This window comes from Perna viridis, chromosome 5 (assembly GCF_037379345.1).
Source record: "Perna viridis isolate PV_CMFRI_1.1 ecotype Kerala chromosome 5, ASM3737934v1, whole genome shotgun sequence".
Classification (NCBI taxonomy): domain Eukaryota; kingdom Metazoa; phylum Mollusca; class Bivalvia; order Mytilida; family Mytilidae; genus Perna; species Perna viridis.
In genome coordinates, this window is record NC_142449.1 from 34,903,876 (window position 1) to 34,923,366 (window position 19,491).

General features: G+C 34.8%; 1 protein-coding gene across 4 annotated transcripts; it reads left to right on the forward strand.

The window, feature by feature from the left end:
- The first annotated feature begins 17 nt into the window (after positions 1-17).
- LOC148617215 (uncharacterized) lies at positions 18-17,542 on the forward strand. 4 transcript variants are annotated; one of them, XM_088584701.1, is made up of 10 exons: positions 18-176; positions 5,468-5,767; positions 6,182-6,514; positions 7,006-7,299; positions 7,846-7,959; positions 8,397-8,543; positions 10,001-10,111; positions 10,563-10,678; positions 12,202-12,315; positions 13,392-13,747. In XM_088584701.1, the coding sequence occupies exons 1-10, from the start codon at positions 146-148 to the stop codon at positions 13,593-13,595; spliced, it is 1,764 nt and encodes a 587-aa protein (XP_088440827.1). In that variant the 5' UTR covers positions 18-145; the 3' UTR covers positions 13,596-13,747. The 4 variants fall into 4 exon arrangements, with proteins under 4 accessions (XP_088440827.1, XP_088440824.1, XP_088440828.1 ...); XM_088584698.1 differs by lacking the exon at positions 18-176 and adding an exon at positions 1,042-1,289 and having other exon boundaries at positions 13,392-13,746; XM_088584699.1 differs by lacking the exons at positions 18-176; positions 13,392-13,747 and adding exons at positions 1,139-1,289; positions 15,670-17,542.
- Positions 17,543-19,491: the final 1,949 nt, after the last annotated feature.

Here is a 19,491-nt window from a genome sequence, read left to right on the forward strand (position 1 = left end):
GTCCTACCAATGTCGCGGGTTGCGGCTACATACAACATCCGTTGTCTTGCTTGTAACCGCTTTATACTAATCTATCCATTTTTATGTCCATCACTGGAGGCTGAATGGTGCAATAGACCATTTCGTGTGAACTGTGGGACAGTTGATGAGCTTGAGTGGAATACACTTCCGGCGAGGTATGGCTTGGGGTATAATAAAACACGCGGAAGTGATTATTGAGCTTGGCTATCGACTACCCTGGAGTTAACATATTAAAATTAGTCTTTTCATATTCCCCATAATACAACAAGATTTTTGAATAACCGGAAACATGGATCGGAATAAACTAACTCCAGACGCTGCTCGATCAAAGCTCATTCACAATATCAAAATATACAAGGTTCACAACAATCCGTCCACAAATTAGCTGCGTAGACTAACATATTTCCTCGTATCTAATTGTTTAAAAAAGTGTATTTCTACATTGCACTTCAATCCTGTTTATTTGATAAAACTATTTATTAAATTGAAAAAAAAAACGTTTGTTGCATATTTACTCTGCTAATTTTGTACAGTGTTTGTATCCTCTATTTAATTTCCTGTTTTATAGATATAAATATAAATACATGTATCGCAAATTTTGATATGTTGTAAATTCGTTTCAAGTAATAAAAATTAATCAAGTGAACCAAAATTCTAGAGAAAATCAAAAGAATGTAATCCAGGTACAAAGGCCAGACATGAAAAACGGACAAACACAAAAAAAGAACATAATAAAACTAGAATAATATACAGGAAGTAACAAAAGTAAATAAGGAACTCCACTAAAAACTGGGAGCTTGGACCAGGTGCACCGGTAGGGTAAGAAATACACAAAAAGTACACAAAACCAAATTTACATATCATTATTCCTTTCGTATATATTTATAACATACATGTACTTATTTGTCTATCATAAGTGCTACATTTATTTTTTTTCCCTGATTTAAGAAACCTATATGATGGTCATTGTTTGAAACTAGGTGTTCAACTTTTGACGTTATACCTTTCTGGACTTAAAATGATAATCACTAGAATGTTATACTTGTGAACATCAGAAGTAATAATTCGATTCAGATTAGATTCGTGTGAATTTTGTTCACTTTCCGCGAATAAACGGAAATGATCAATCAGGCAATAGCTAAGTCACATGGACGAATTATTTCCTTATATTGGTTAATTAAATGGTGTATGATATCAAATGGCAGAAAATATTGGTTTTTCATATATTCTGGTTGTATGTCTTTGTTCATCATTTGTCTCTGCTAGTGGTAAGTTTGTTCTATTTCAAAAGCATTTATATACATGTATTTCATAGTTTTCATAGTCATATTGGGAAATGTTTCCTATACGTAAAGAAAAACAAAAGTGACGGCGTTGCATGGGATGATTATGGTTTAATAGTGACTTTGTCACGGATTACACAAGTGTATCCTGGTCCGACACTAGCGGCCTCCCAACTTTGGGAAAAAATGGTTGAAATGGAAGAAAATCGCTAGAGCGTGATGGTGCACGCCCTCTTTGGTTAAGCGGTCTTCCTTCCGTTCTACAATTCCTGTACCCGCCCCATGATCATGTTAATGAGCCCGCCAGGTCGAGCCTCATATTGACTAAGTAGAAAATATTTTTCTTCATTTATTGTTTCATCTATCAATTATAATTTGTACCAAAATTTTGCCAGATAGCGCTTTAAAATCGAGCGAAATTACTTTTGTGGAATATTGACCTACGATACGTTTCAACAGAAAACTGTTGCGTGCGTCAGTCATTTTTTGCTCACCTAGCCAGGTGAGCTATTGCCATCACTTGGCGTCCGCCGTCGTCGTCGTTAACAATTCTTCAAACATCTTCTCCTCTAAAACTACTTAATAGATTTGCATGAAACTTATAATGGTTGTTCCTTAGAGTATCCTGCACAAAATGACCATTGGCATTTTTGATCGGTTATAAAACATGGTCGCCGTTACTAAAGGTAAAATATAAGGGTCAAACAGCAAATTTTTGCATATAGGATAGCTCCATAACCGCTAGGTTTACCCGAATTCTACCTAAATTAAAGTATTTAGCATGATGAGATATATCTGTGGTCAAATTTTGGTGAAAATTTGTTGATCCATGTTGGAGTTATTGCCCTTTTTGGATGCTTATTTTGCTGTTTTTGCTGTTATTTGGTATTCTTTTTCTTTTAAGTATCCTAAACAAAATGACTTTGGATTTTTGATCGGTTAAAAATTAGGCCGTCGTTACTAATGATAGAACATAGGGGTTAGACAGTATTTTCTTTGCACACATCTCCAAAACTGTTAGGTTTAACAAAATTCTGACATGGGTAAAAGTATTCAGCATATGAGACCTATCTGTGGTCAAATTTGGTGAAAATTTATTGACCCATGTTGGAGTTATTGTCCTTTTTGGACGTTTTTTTTTTTGCTGTTTTTGATGTTATTACTTTCCAAAATCTTCTCAGAAACTGCTATACAGAATTCAATGAAAGTTATATTCTTGTTTTTAGGGTATTCTAAACCAAACAATTGTTTGGATTCTTGATCGGTTAAAAAGCATGGCCGTTGTAACGATGTTAGAACTGTCAAATTTGCGAAGCAAATTTTTGGTCGTTCCCTCCGCGGGACTCGAACCCGTACCGCTGTGACCATCTATGGCAACACCACCTGATTCTGAGACGTTGTATAATATTGATTTGTTGTGACATGCATCATTAATTTGATCCTCTATCCTACATAATAACACCTAGATGAACTGTCCCGTACTACCATACATCGTGTACTAAGTTACAGCCCTAGATTAATCCTACGAGGAGGAATGACCCGGCCAGCGAAAGCTGTATTTTTATATAGCCTAGCTGGCCGAGTGGTCTAGGGCGCTGGACTTAGTGCAGGCGGTATTGCCATAGCGGTACGAGTTCGAGTCCCGCGGAAGGAACGACCAAAAAATTTGCTTCGCAAATTTGACAGATCTAACATCGTTGGGAATTTTTCAGACCCTTATATATATATATATATCCAAAACCTTTAGGTTCTATAGCTAACATCTTTCAATTGCTGAAATGATCCTTATTATAAAGCCTACAAAAGTCTCCAGGGATCAAAGTTGTCCGACGACTCCATGTAAGAGTTATTGCCCTTGAGAGGAGAAAAATGAGTTGTTTTTTTTTAGTTTTCAGCTAATGTCATGAAGAATTTGATAGATAGAATGAGACTTTCAATGCTGAAATGATTCTTATTATAAGGCCTACAAAAGTCTCCAAGGATCAAATTTGTCAGACGACTCCATTTAAGAGTTATTGCCCTTGAAAAGCAAAAAATTGTGCTTTTTAGCAGTTTTCAGCCATTATCTTGAAAACTATAATAGATAGAATGAAACTTTCAGCTGATGAAATGATCTTATGATAAGTTATACCAAAGTCTTCATGGAGTCAAAATTGTCGGACAACTCCTTGTTAGAGTTATTGCCCTTGAAAGGCAAAAATTGAACCATGTGAGGGATTCAGGCTCCTGGGAGCCTCTTGTTTAACTTGCAGTCTTAATGTTTCTAATATCAGACAGGAGGTAATTCATGCATGTTAAAACCCATCACATTCAATTAAATTCAGAAAAAGTTGCAGTCCATATAACAAGTCTTTGTTTGATATTAGATTTTAACGATTGTTACTTTTCAAAAGTTATCCAACCTGATTAAAATACACGATCTGACAAAAATTGAACCAGGTGAGAGATTCAGGCTCCTGGGAGCCTCTTGTTTAACTTGCAGTCTTAATGTTTTTAATATCAGACAGGAGGTAATTCATGCATGTTAAAACCCACCACATTCATTTAAATTCAGAAAAAGTTGCAGTCCGTATAACAAGTCTTTGTTTGATATTAGATTTTAACGATTGTTACTTTTCAAAAGTTATCCAACCTGATTAAAATACACGATCTGACATGTGCCGAGAGGGTAGCATAATTAACGATTTAATTTTTTAATTAGATTGAAAGTTATCGGACTTGATTTGGTTGATTTATGTGGCATATGAATGTATATTTTTTCTCCAAAATGCAGATCTGTATATGCAGAAATCACTGAAGTAATATACAAATATGGCATACATAGACAAAAAACAGCATTGTTTGTTCGGTGGGTTTTTATGGTGCGGTATCAGGGTCAAACATACGTATTTATGCTGATGCTTTATTCGAATTAAGGATATGCTTTAGTTTTTAAGCATATGCAAAATTCGATTCATGAAATATTTAAACATGGGCAAAATTCGAATAATGCATATACATAAATAATTTAGCATAGCAAAATTCGAATGATGCATATACATAAATAATTTAGCATAGGCAAAATTCGAATATAGCATAATCAAGCATGTGCAAAATTCGATTTAAGCAGATGCGTAAATGCTTATTTTTGACCTTGATACAACGCTATAGTTTTCCGCACCATGAATCACCCCTAACATTGACAGTGTCATTTGAATTAGTACTTAGACACTATTATTCAAAACGCAGCCATGGATTTTCTTTATTTATTTGCCACTGTTGTTCTTAACAAGATTTTTTCATATAATTAGGACATTTTTATTGTAAACTGACTCGAACATTTTTTGGTAAGGCTAGTTTCCTGATATCAATATTATTAATGAGATCGTGTATAAATTAATCTGTCTACTTAACCCTACCAATGACGGATCCGGGGAGGATTACAGCTGTGTTCCAACCTTTCTACTCCTCTGTCAGTACTGACAGTCAAAGGGTCAAAACTGCCAGGATAAAAAAATGTTGTGGTGTAGAATTGTCATCTGATACCATCTAGTTCAGAATTGTCCAAGAGTTGTCAATAATGATTATATATCAATATTATTCAGAAATCGTTGTAGGCTATTACTGTTAAAGACGACATTTCTTTGCAGTTTTGAATTAAATGCCTTTATTTACGTTATACACTGGTGTGATTGTTAAGTTTCACCATATCCATTGTTTTTTGTTGTTGTTGTTGTTTTTTGTTTGTTCGTTCGGAATCTGAGTTGTATTTATAAACTTTATGTAAACGAAGCTGTTCATAAAGTAGTTGTGCTGACCTCCCGTCCGTCCGTCCGTTTGAACTCTTTCAAAACCACCGAATGAAATTGGTTAAACTTGTACAAACATTCTTCATCGGGTGATGCAATTGTGCACCTCCAGGGTTTTTCTAATGCAAAGAATGGACTTGATAACAGGTCCTATGAAACCGATGAATGGAATGCGATAACACTTGCATACATTCTTAATCAGGCAAAGCCGTGTCATATAATATTTCATATTTCCATTTGAATTATATATGGTTTCGGGGGAGTGAGGTGGAATGGTTTTTTTTTATGGTTTGGGGAGGAAGATGGTGTTTTCTAGTTATCATTATCTAATAACGTAGATATTCAAGCCATAGTATCCATGATACATTTTTTTAGTTCCACCGACCGCTGGACCATTTACAGAACTCGTTGGAGGAGTCCGACCATTTAGGGCTGGCGATGTTATAACGCACAGGTGTATTGTTGTTGGTGGAGACCCAAGTCCCGAATTCGACTGGAATTGTTTGAACCACATTCACAAGGATGACATTACAAGTACCAACGGTCAAACAATAAGCCAAATTAATATCATTTTAACAGGGAATGAAACAGACGTATACCAATGCTCGTGTGTTGTAACACATCCTGCTTGGAATGATTCAGAACATGCCATTACAAAACCCGTTTTATTTCGAAGTGAGTTTAAATAATATTCTTTATTTTTGTTAACTTTTATTTTTAATCAAATTGTTTTTGGATTGCTCCAAAAAAAACAATGCGATCGACTCTATTATTATTTTTACGTCGGCTTCTTGAACGTCGATTTTTCTAATTGTGTCACGCAGAAAAAAGTGAGAACACGTTTTTTTACTGTTGTTATAACAGTAAATCATATGTATGTAATAACTTAAGTTTGTTACTTTTTTAAGCAACACTACATAGAGTCCGACTTTCCTCTGGCCCTGCAATCCTCTTTTTTATTTGAATATTGATATGTCGGTTTAACCCAATATCAATATACAAATAAACACGAGTAAGGTTGCAGGGTCAGAAGATTCAGACTACACGTCATGAAGTAACATAAAAATAATTTTGCATTTATATTTTCAGCCAAACCTATCATTTCATCTCAGGCGCGGCATCATTTCGTAGCAAAATCCGGACTTCCTGTCTCTGTTCATGTCAGCTTTTACGCTTACCCAGATATCCATTCTGTGGGGGTCTTTAACAAAGACTACATAAAAAACAGTAATGCTGTTACCATGATTTTTAATGGGAGTTCGAGTATAACATTTCAATTCAAAAAATACACATTGACCACTCTCGGATATACAACTTGTTGGAGAATCAACAGCTTCAATGAGGCAGACTACGGAGAGTACAAGATGAAAATGGAAAACGACAAAGGGATCACAAGTTTCGATTTCACCATTTCAAAAGAGGGTATTTTTAAAACATATTTTCATGTATACTTGACACTGTATTCGGACAATTGTCCCAGAGCTGATATGTTCATGGCTGCACATGCAGTTATAGATGAATCGCCACGATAGAACTGTAATTCCTAAAATCATTTTGAAGTTGTTTTCTTTTATTTGGAAAATACTCAGTATACTTATTTTCTTGTATCACTGCTTAATGTAGTAAATGAAACTTTTTTTGAAACCTACAGTGGCGGATCCAGAGAACCATCTAAGAGGGGGTTAGGGGCCCACTAAAAATCTCTGTTAAAAACTTGTTATGCATATACACACAAAAATGTTTTAATTTCATACATTTTTAATTTCATTAGCCCCCCACCTTTCCTTAGATCGGACTATGAAACATTACTAAAGTTTGTTTTATCACAATTATTGAACACTGTGGTTTGTTTATCGAAAAAATATTTCTGTCAAATTTTTTTCTTAACTATAATACTTGTTCTTTTACAAAAGGTCCACCATCTGAACCGTTCAACGTGACAATATATGACGTAACCAGTGGAGGATTCACAGTATCCTTTAATCCTGGTTTTGACGGAGGCTTTCAACAATCCTTTGCAATCAGATACTGGCAAAGAGAACACGACTCTGAAAACAGCATTGTTCGATTTGATTTCAGTCCCGTGAGAATTCTTAACCTAAAGTGGTCAACTGAATACGAGTTTGTTTTATATGCAGAAAATAAGAAGGGACACAGCGTCTACTCAAATGTCGAACCCTTGCTAGTCCAAACAAAAGAGCCTACAGGTACATATGTATTTCTATGGGACCCTTTTTTTACTGAAAAAAATATCGGGAAAAAATTATTTTCTCCTAATACGCAAGATCTGCTTTTTAGAATTAATTTGTTTTGCTTATTTGTATCATATTATGTTCCATACTTGCTACGTATACATGTTCAAATGGAATTTAAGAAAAATTCAACCATGATTTGAACAGTAACCAAAAGGAACATAATTTAGCAATAACGACTAGACAAAAAAAATAAACACACACAACAAATAACACGAAATATCCAAAGTAACACGCAACACACACATGCATGTATATATAAATAAGCAACCTAGACTCCACTAAATAATTGGGCATTGATTACATGAAGATGCACCGGAAAGGTATTCACCTCTGCTTTTCTAGAAACAACCGCCTAGTTGCTTGTAAAATGTCAGGTCCGGATTAATTCATATTCGAACAGATCAAAACTAAATAAATTAACACCATTATGTAGTTGAAATAGTTAGATATATTAATTTTTAATGTATAATAATATGATATTCTCTTGCAATATTGTAGGAACCCATAAAGTCTTTCAGACAATGTACGGAATTCTTGGCGTTTGTTTTGTTGTTTTTATGGTCGGTTGTGTTACAGCAGTACTGCATTACCGGCGATACCGTAGGCAAAATGGTAAGATTTTTTATTCTTATATTAAATGTAGTTGTTTTGGATTTTTCTTTTTTCTTTTTTCTTTGGGAGGAGGGGGGAGAGATGCCAATCAAGCAAAATATCACAAACGAAACCAGTAACAAACAAAACAAAGAATTTTTTGGTTGATGTTTTCTCATTTTTAACAATTATTATTGAAATCTAAGAAAGGAAAACAGTCACAAGAGTTACTAAGGTAGGGCGGAAATTTGATATAAAAAAAATAGGAGATGAGATATGATTGCAATGAGACAGTCATCTTTCAAATGCCAAACAACGAACAATTAAACTTCTACAGGTCACCATGGATACGGTCTTCAATGATGGGCATAACCCATGCCATAAAGCAAGCTATAAAAGACCCCATAATAAGTCGAAAATCAACCAAAGTTAAAATTCGTCATGTTTGTATATTCAAGAAGTAGATTCACCGTCTTTGTCATCTAGATCAACAATAAACACAGGGAGAGGATTTTATATCAATCAGGCAGTATTTCAGAGGAACCAAGGACTTCCGGATGCAGATGCAGTGGATAGAGTGAGCAACCAAAAGAAACCAAGACGGCGTATGTAATTCAAGACATTTATAAGTTATTTGTATGTTTCTTGGTCGTAAAGCTACATGACATAAACAGGGACGGTCACAGAGATTTAATAGGGGGTGTACAGGGGTTCCAGAAAAAGGGAATTTCAAGGCTATTATTTGCTAATTTTTTGCCCAAATTTTAACGAAATTAACTAAATTTTTTATACAAAAAGGATGGCCTAATCCATCCCTGAATTACTTACTTTGAAATCATTTGAGAATGATGTTCTTTTCAACCAAATAGCCGATGCAAAGAAACAATTCTACACAGTTGATCATAGCAATATATAAATGTATCCAATTACATCACGACTGAAAAAAATGGTGCGAAAAAGTAATCAAGGGAGCAAAGATTCTAGCCGAAATCAATGAGTAACCAAGGCAACTACGGTTATAGCAGTAATCAAAAGAATGTTATCCAAGGACAAAGACCAGACATGGAAAACAGACATACACAACAAAGAACATAAAGTAATTAAAATCATCCATACAAAGTAACAAAAGCAAATGAGCAACTCGGGCTCCACTAAAATCGGGAGCATATACCAGGTGCATCAGTAATGTAAACGTTCTCTGCTTTTCTAGAACCACCCCCCCCCCCCCCCCCGAGTTGCTCATAAAAGTCATGTCCAGGGTAGACGAAAGAGGAAAGGGAAAAAAATGACACGTTGAACAAATCAGTTCTCATGGTGCAGATGGATACACCGTAACGACCCACGAGTTCATGATAAACCATAAACTTCTGTGCAAATGAAGTCAATCTTGTAACAACATAACCCTGTTCCAGAAGCCTAATTGTAAGAAGCCTAACGCGATACAAAAAGTATGCGGAGTTACGGCAAGCTCTGGCATAACGTAAGTTGTGATACGAAAACTCCAACCGCAGGTGCTGAATATCTTTGGGGTAGATGCGATGTATCAAATTCCCGAAATTAGGATAGATTAACGATAATACGTCATCTATACATAGGAAACTGTGATCTAGCTGAGGACGTTCCTTCTTTTGGATCAGATCAGCTATCAAGTCAGCCTCATCAGTCTGAAGGGACAGGTCACCAAGTAGAGGAGCATATTTGTTCCGTTTGTTGAAAAACGCGTCCACCACACTGAACACAAATGCCAGCATTTTGAAAGCATCTTCTTTGGTATATTTGGATGATGATTTGGAATTTATTTACAAAGTATAGGAAATCTTTACCAAGAACTATTGATAAATGCAATTTCAAATTTACTTATTTTTTTTATTTGAAAATCTAAATCGTTAAATAAAAGAATGGATGGGAATAATGATTTTTCTTTATCATCCATGGTCAAGTACAAAATTTTACTAAAATCTATAGATCCCCCCTAAAAAATCCCTATTCGCAAATAAAATAGTTACTGCTTAAAGATGATGTTGGAAATAAAATTTATTTTTTTTTTAAATTGCAATTCCAGCCATCAAGATTCCCCCTATTTTGGCAATCTTCAGAAAGTCGAGACTTTTACCAGACTGTGCAATGCTGTCCGTTGTCCATGACGTCATATCTGCCAGAAGTAGCAGTAATGGTACGTTTCAATTTGACTTATCAAAAATGAAGCAGAACATAGACGTGTTGCCGGTATTGATTTTAAAAATTTGCCGTTTTTTTTTTGTTTTTTTTTATAAATTCAATCCTAAACTACTTTATGCTATGTTATCAAGGATTTGATTATGAGGTCTGAGTGAGTTTGTTTTAATTGCATGCTGTATTAATTAATTGATATTGGTTCTACTCGGTTTTTGTATTTGTTTTTGTATTTTTTTCGTAACTTGTAACGAATTACTTTTTGATTTAATTCAGCTGTAGTATTAGAATGGATATTCATGAGTATAGTCGAGATTTTAACCATTTTCCGTTTGATTGCATTTACTCAGATTAAGGTTTTTACTGTATACGCAGTATATGTGGCTTGGGCAAATTTGATATAAGGCTCGTGCTGTACTTAAAGAACTCAGTACGAATCATACGTTTTGCAGGCAATGGATCAGATGAGTCGAGAGAGGGGAGTACATTACCGCTTCCTTCGCGAACACATCGGCCAGTTGATCCGGCTTCCAACCGATTACCTGGATCGAAAAAATCATCTACAATGGTAAGACAACATTAAATTTTATAATATGACGTCTTTATATCGTCAAACAGTAAATGTCAGTAAACCCCACCTTTAGCATCTGCGCACCGACTCTTTTCTTTCGCTGTCGCTTCGAGACAAAACACTCATTTAAAAACGTTTACGCGAAGATTTAACGGCTGAAATCAATTATATGAATACACACGTTTAAGACATTTGATGACATAAATATACAAATTTAATCCAACTTTCATATGGGGGGGAACAGCCGTTATTTTGGCCACGCCTAGGGAAATTTTTGTCACAAAAATTACCGTATTTGTCATATTAGAAAGGAAATAATTCCTTCCGAAGGGAGATTTGTACTCATTTTAACATGGAGTTGGCATTTATATTCTCATTTAACAACTCGCTTTCGTTCGGTGTTAAATAATCGAATATAAATGCCGTACCCATATTAAAATCAGTACAAATCTATCCTCTCCACGAATTATTTCTTAAACAATCGGAACTATTCGGCCATTTCCGCTACACTAAAAAATAACCTCGGATGCAGAAAGGAGAATATTTTTGCCGGAATGGTGGTCATACGCGAATCAAAATAGTTCTATCCAGCAGGTAGCGCTAGAAATGAAGAACAACAACTCATCCAAGAATTTTGGCGCGAAGCGAGGAGCGAAGAAAAAAGTAATGTTAAAAATTCAACCAGTTTGACAATAATTTTGGAATCGGATCGGTCAACCTCTGGACAGATCCGTCCACCTAGTGCCGCCGAGGTTTTTCTTTTGTGTAACTAGAAAGACTGAGGTGTTCCGATTGTATTAAACTATTGCATTCAGTTAAAGGAACCAGAAGATACGAAACAGTCAATGGGTCAGTTTGTCGTCACTACAGCTAATTCTTTTAATTCAACTTTTTTCCATTTCAGAATTTTGAAATGTTTTGTAAAATTACATCTGTCTGTCTATTTACGGTAAGAGTTGGGTCTAGTATAGCTTAACGGCAAAATAATCATGTCCAATATATTAAACTTTTTTTCATGAATCATAATAGGTTTTTCCTACGACCTCAACGGTAGCAGCTTCCACGTACCAATCGTAAAATCTATAGACAGAACCGATTAAAGAGGTTTTTTTGTGTGTTTTTGTTGATGTGTGTGTGTGTGTGTTTTTTTTTTTTTTTGTTGTTTTTTTGTTGTTTTGTTGTTTTTTGTTTTTTGCTTTTGTTTTTTGTTTTGTTGTTGATGTTATTTTGTTCCTTCATTTACAACTTCATAATCAGAACAATGAAAGAATGTGGATTATCAGTAGCCTCTATATTAAAATCACTTTGTTGGTTGAATGCAGCCATTTTTATGCCATTTAAATGGATGAGGGTCACCAAGATAATATTTCATGTATTTCAGGATTGGAAATGTAAGGATGACACAATTTTGACCAGAATTTATGTATGTGTACAATTGGATCATTCACTTTCAAACCTGACATAAAAGTCTGTTTGTCTTATGAGTGAATGGTCCGATTTTTTTTCGGGTTTCTTTGTAGCCAACATTGCCGTCGAACTTTCCACAAATACAAATGAAATGCTCGAAATCCATGACTCCAAATCTACAGGACCACGGCAGAACTGACAACAGCCAAGTACAATACGATCCCAGTGTAAGTTTGAATCTTTGTTGTAAACAATTGTCTGTTGAAATGAAAGGGTCCCTGTCCGATGAATATGTAACAAAAATAATTACACTCCTTAAATTCACAGGAGCGGATCCAAATATGTTGAAAAGGGGGGTTCCAGAAGTGCTCTAGAAGAAAAGGGGGTCAAAAAGGGGTCAAGAAAAAAAGGAGGGTCCGAGCTATAATTATCTGCTCATTTTTGTCAAAATTTTACACGAAATTTAAACAAACATTCCAATAAATAGGAGGGTTTCAGTCCCAGAACCCCCTCTGGATCCATTATTGTTCTATACGCTATTTCTATTTTCTTATTTATAGCATGTTATACAAAATAATTTGATTTACTGGAAGAGAAACAACAAATCACAATGGTTGTTACAAATCAATTATTTATTAAAAACAATTTGTTATCATGTTTAAATATTTTTTTAAAGCCAACCCCAAACAATGTCGAGATGTGATCTTTACGGGTTATTACACGTAATGTCACTTCCGATGAGCGGAATATGTTTGATCGGTGTACAAACAATACGACACAATGGTAAATGTTGTGGTATCATGATAAACTCCTTAAAAAGTTCACGTTTCCCATTTTAGCGTTCATGCAGCGTTTACCATGCGTTTACATATCGTTTTGCGTTCGTTTAAACGCACGATGAACACATGCTAGGAGGGTTCGTTTAAACGCACACTGGGATCATATTCTATATAAGATGAATCATGTATTATTTTAGATATCTTATCTATTAAATAAGATATCTTACATATTTTTATGTATAAGATATATCATATATGATATCTTATAAAGCAGTAGTGTACATTTGTATGAGATATATAGTATGTTGTATCTGATATCTTTAATGATATAATAGATATCTAATGTATAATGTGATATGTGATATCTAACATAGAATAGATATGAAAACAGCTTGCCATAATAATCATGCATAAATATTTGGTCGTCAGTCCTTGAGTCCAATAACCCAAAATATTATACCTCAGTATATAAACATCAATACAAAATTTTCTACAGTAAAATCGCTATTTTTCTCCTTTTTCAGTGTTTGACTATTGAGCAGTCCATATTTTTCAGACTATTGACCAACAATGTCAACCGCTTTCGCGGACTTTTAGTTTCGTCACCGGATTGGACAAAAGTTTTATATGTATTCGGAACGCTCGGACTTCACCCTGTCTTAATGAAAACTCCGAAATTATCACGTCTGCTAGTTTTGTCTGCTGAATCACAAATGGCAAAATTATGAGTTAGTAAACGCTTTGAATGATATAACTAATTTCGAGGCAAATAATAATTAGTTGCCAATTCAAAATAACTTTCAAAACTTTACAAACGCACCGACATGTAATTTTGGTGGATTTCCTACGGGCATAACAATTAACAATCCGACAGTTAATTTTTATGTTCAGAAGTAACTGGTTATAACTTTAAAAACAGATAATTGTTACATTTGATTGTTATTCAATACTATTGTTAACTCTTTATTGTTTTTATTTTACTTAATACTGCACACTTGCGCCCTCTTCAACAAGTCTTGCACTTTAACACAGATGAAATTGAATGTTTGCGAGACAATGTTGAATTGTGTACATTGTTTCTGTTCTTTATCTTACAGACATCATGTAATTGATGTTGAAGGCTACTTTCTGCAAATTCAAACTCCTATGAATTACTGGTGAAAAGGTCAATGAGACAACATTCAGATTAAAATATTGTCAAAAGATGCATGGTTTTCTGGGTTTTGAACATTTTGAGGTGATGAGGGGAAATATCAGTGACATTCAAATTGAAAATATTGTAAAAAAACGTTTTTCTGGGTTATCATTTTGAGATGATCATTCAACTATGAACAATGGAGGGATATGGAGTAAATGTGTTACAAGTCTGATGTTTTCGATATAATAAAATACTTATAGACTGGGTATTCGGGAAATAACAAGTTTATTGTTCCCGTTGACTGTGACTATTGCCCGATGCAAGACCGAGGGGAACAATAAACTTGCTATTTCCCTCATACCCAGTCAATAAGTATAAAATAGTAATTGATTCCAATAATCCCAAAATTATATAATATTTCATAAGAACTGGAATCCATTTGGAATTATATGTAATGTTTCCTATTAAAAGATTGAAAATGACAGTCTTCATACAAAAAGATGATGTTTTAATTCGCTATTCCTAGATAGTGATATTCCCAAGCACCCTCCTACAAAGTCCTAATTTCCTCTGACCCTACAACCCTCCTCTATTTTTATTTGGATATTGATATGTACCCGACATATATCAATATCCAAATTAAAAAGAGGAGGGTTGCAGGGTCAAGGAAATTCGGACTACATCCTACGGTATTTACATTTCACAACTGGTTCATATTGCTCGTATTTGTAATAAAGTGTCAGATTTTAATAAACGCCACAGTGATTGAGATTCCTCAGAGAAAAGCTATTGGTATCACACACTTCTAAAAAACATTTATTTACTATGCGTTTTCAGTTTTACAAAACTTTGATACAGAAATCTAGTAGCACTTGCGGTTCTTGGTTGAAAATAGTATTGCTCATCCAGTATTTATAATATAGTCTATAAAACACAAACTTATTGATTTATCAACTGCACTTAATATATTTATTCGTAAAAATTACCTTTTTCCGACGCAGTCGGTATAGTTTTGCTTTTGGCCATATGACCTTAAAGACGTTCTTCCGTGGAAACGTTAGTCACCTGATCGCAATCCTGTTTCCCGATTGGCTAAATACTGATAACTAATGGCGTTCGAAAAACTCTATCGAAAATTGATATTAGTTTAACCCCACCGGAGACGTTGCCCTGTCCACAGCCAGGAAAGGTTGATCATTAATGTGTCTTTGTGTCGCTATTTCACCTTTTAGGTTATTTTGGAGAAGTGTCATCGCTCTTTCTACGTTTGTTACTGGGTCTTTCAGAGCTTACATAAAGGTGTTTAAGTAATCTCTGAAAGTCCCCTGCAACAAAAGTACATTTGAAATATTACATAATAGGTCTTCAACAAGTGTCAGTTGTTGAAGACCTATTGATGATCTCTGAAAGTATTGAAGGTTATACTCTGGTGCAATGGTTGTCTTTCACCATATCCATTCTTTTTTTTCCATTGTGGGACATCTGACTTAAAACATAACAGTGACGCCGATGTATTTGTACTTTCAGTGCGATACTATCGTCACGACTATTTGTTAGTTTTTTTTTTTATTCTGGTATGGCGATAAGATGTATTTTCTAATTGAAATTACTTGTTTCTTGACATTGTCGGCATTTAACAATATTACATTATAATCTGTTTCTAGACACTTCACACAAACAGCAACGAAAACAATTATAGAGATGACAATGATTACGGAAGAATATTTTTCGATGGTGATACACTTATACCGCAAGACGATCGAGATAGCTACGGAAGAATATTTTTTGATTCAGTTCCGGTCCCGCCATCTGCTTACAGCGAAGCGCCAACTTTACCCGCCAGAAAGCATCCAATGAAAGTTTGACGTTTAAGAAATATGAAACTGAAAATGCCTGTATGATGCGCTGTTCACTTGTAAAAACAAGAACAAGATGTAGTCTGTACATATGTATTTATGTATTCAGGCGCGGATCCAAGGAAAGGCGAGTCGGGTGTATGCCCTCAAGCACAAAATCCGGGACAATTTGTTTTTGACTTTATTTACGCCACCCCTGTCCTGATATCCTGGATCCACCTCTGGTGTTTATACGTATTAACCTCAACTGTATTCATGGTTCCATCCATTTTTAACATTTTTATTCAGTCAAAAACATCCTCAAGCTATCACAGTATCCGGAAATGAAAGAAAATCTACCTTTCAATAGACCCTTTCGTGCTATTTTTCTTAACAGGCCCAGTTGAATCAGCACTTCAACGAGGTAGATGCCACATAGAACGCTTACTCTACTGGTGCACCTGGTCCATGCTCCCAGTTTTTATTTTAGTGGAGTCCAAGTTGCTAATTTGCTTTTTGTTACTTTGTATGTATGATTTTAGTTAATTTATGTTCTTTGTTATGTATGTCTGTTTTCCACGTCTGGTCTGTCCCTGGATTACATTCTTCTGATTACCGCTAGAACCTTGGTTCCCTTGATTACTCTTTCCTGCAAAACCTGTAACAATTTTCAACTTAATATTTATGGGAAAGTGTTGCATCTTCCATGCGGAGGTATCAACTGAGCCTGCCAAAAATAGCACGGAAGGGAATATTTAATTTTTAAGTTGTGAAATGTCAATAATTCTAAGCCTCCCGTCAAAGTTTTCTTTCTTAACTTACAACCCAAGAAACATCGAAATTTTGGGGGCTAGGATAAAACTTGAAATAAAAAGGCAGGATCGAAATTTTAAAGAAATAAAATTGCAGGACAGACCATTAGAAAAAGTAAAAAGGCAGGAAAAAATATTGTCCTATATTAAAAAAAGCTCTGCGCCAAAGAAAAAAATACAGTACCTATTTTTTTTTCTCAAAATAAAAAGGCAGGATAGAAAATTTCATTTAAGCCCCCTCCCCCCACACACCCCACTGTTCCATTCAAAATCAAATTGTTGCTCCCTAATATTGATGGAACACTGCAACTGTACGTATGTACGAGTTAACACTGTCATTTTATGAGATCTTTTAAACATTAGATAACTATCGACATTAAGTTGAACGAAAATTTATCTTGTCATACGTTATATATGTCAGCATGTACAATGGATTAGTTTGAGATAGTTTTGATTAAGGTGGGGGGGGGGGCTGGCTAGAAATTTAAACGAGTAGCATACCTACATAGTTGTGTTCGTGGTATAAACTGTGCGAATCAATAACATTTGGAATGTGAATTCGAATTTCCACTGACTCTCCTCCTGTTTATTTGGATATTGATAAGTCGGATTTTTTTTCTCTCCATCAAATAGACAAAAAGAGATTTCGAATAAAGTTGGCCCCAACTGCCGGAACAGAGGATTTAGGCTATTACTGGTAAATTTTTGTTCCAAAAATGCACGAAATTAACAAAATCCTCAAAGCAAATGTTGGTTCATCTACTCGGTACCCCTACACTTAAGGTCAGCCAATACATTTTACTAACCCTTATCATCGATATCGCTGTAACCAAACCATATCATACATAATTAAAGTGCAAGATTTTTTTCGCAGTAAAATTTTAGATGTATTTCCTTTTTTATTCAAAATTTCACTTTATCTGCAAAGTATGCCAATCCCATTATTAAACACTTAAACCTTCCTATTAAGTAGATCACCATCATTAATGTACTTGAGTTATAACATAGAGGTTCAAAAGTAATTGACCGACATATTTGGAATGCCACTTGGTCTTTATTGCACCATTTAAGGAGAGAGGTTGCCATAAAAAATCCTTGATGTAACCAAATGTTCAATAACCAACTACTTTATCATGCAGAGAATGATAAGTGAATGAATGACGAATGGCTTAAAGGACTGAAGTGTGAGCTGAAAAAAGGCTGATAGGTTCATGGTATTTTGTTCCTTAACTTGCTTCATTTTTTTGTATAGTAGGTACCTATGGAACACCGTAACTGCCTCACGGTAGATATTTCTTTATTATGACGAGAGTTTGTGTGTTTTTTTTTTTTATTGTGATAAGACCTTTAAACTGATTTGTTCAACGTTTCATAGCTTTTCTTTCCTCTTTCGTCTACCCTTGACTTTACTTTTTATGAGCAACTTGGTGGGTGTTTCTAGAAAAGCAGAGGACACTTACCCTACCGGAGCACCTGATCTATGCTCCCAGTTCGAGTTGCTCATTTAATTTTGTTACTTTGTATGTATTATTTTGGTTATTTTATGTTCCTTGTTGATTATATTTGTTTTCAATGTTTGGTCTTTGTACCTGGATTCGTTCTTTGGGTTTCCGCAAGTTTCTTGGTTACCTTAATTCCCGTGCCGTTGCACTCCCCTGTGCTATATTCCCCTACCGAAAGGGTGCAGTTATGGTCTCAGTATCGTATTAATTTTCCCATAGACTTCTATAGTGAAGTGCATATTTTTAGGATTTTAAAAAAAATATGTAAATTGATTCAATAAAACTTTCATTTATGTAGCATTTCTAAGGACATGTGAAAAAATAATTTCCCGCAAAGAAAATAGGGCGAGTCCACGAAGATCGGACAGAAAAGTAGTCTCGAACTATAAATAGCCATTTTCCCTACTTTCACTGTCGTTTTGCACTCACCAAACCAACCTTTTCAGTGGAACATTTTTATGATACTATGTTAGGTTTTCTTTTAAAAAAGTTCTTCATCTTACAGTGTGATGTTTGCTCTATTTTATAAGTCATTGTTCATATCGTTTGACAAAATATTAGTTTGTAGAGAGGCAAAAAGAAAATGCACTATATTTTTATAGCATCCATGTTTTGACGTACACCTGCTCAGGGATATGCAATACGATACTGGTACCTTATGAAATCCGTGACGAATAAGACCTTACTTTCTTATTTGAAATATTTGGAAAAGAAAAAGCGGTTTCGCACTGAAATTTTTTTTTTTCATGATTTTTTTCAGTTGTTGCACTGTTACTTGAGAACGCATTGTTTAGCGTATTTCAAATTTTACTTAATTGTTTGTTATAATATTTCCAAGGCCTGTATATATTTTGCTGTAATGATTAGAAAGCCTGATACGCACAACCAGTGAATACAGAAACTTGCAGGACGTATTATGTTATTTTTACAACTAATTTTATCATCTGACAGACCGGGGAATTCTCGATCGACTTAGCTGCCCTTTATTACCTATACACATCAAATACCAAAAGCTAAGTATATCCAAAGATAAAAAAGCTAAGGACATGAAATTGTCTTAAAATGTGATTTTTTAAGAAAATGATCGCTAAATTAAATTCATTAAGTGGATCGAGAATTCCCTTGTCTTTCAAATACTAGAAGCGGATCTGATCAGCCGCATCAATGTTTCCATATAAACCATATTTCTGACACGCAGTTGCGTACAGGGTTCTGTATCTGACCGGAGATCCACATTTTAATTGGATATGAGTTTGCTGTTCTCATTATAGATATGGCTAGTCAAAACTTGATCCTAAATATCAGATCTTTGTTGATGCCATCATAAAAGTAATTCT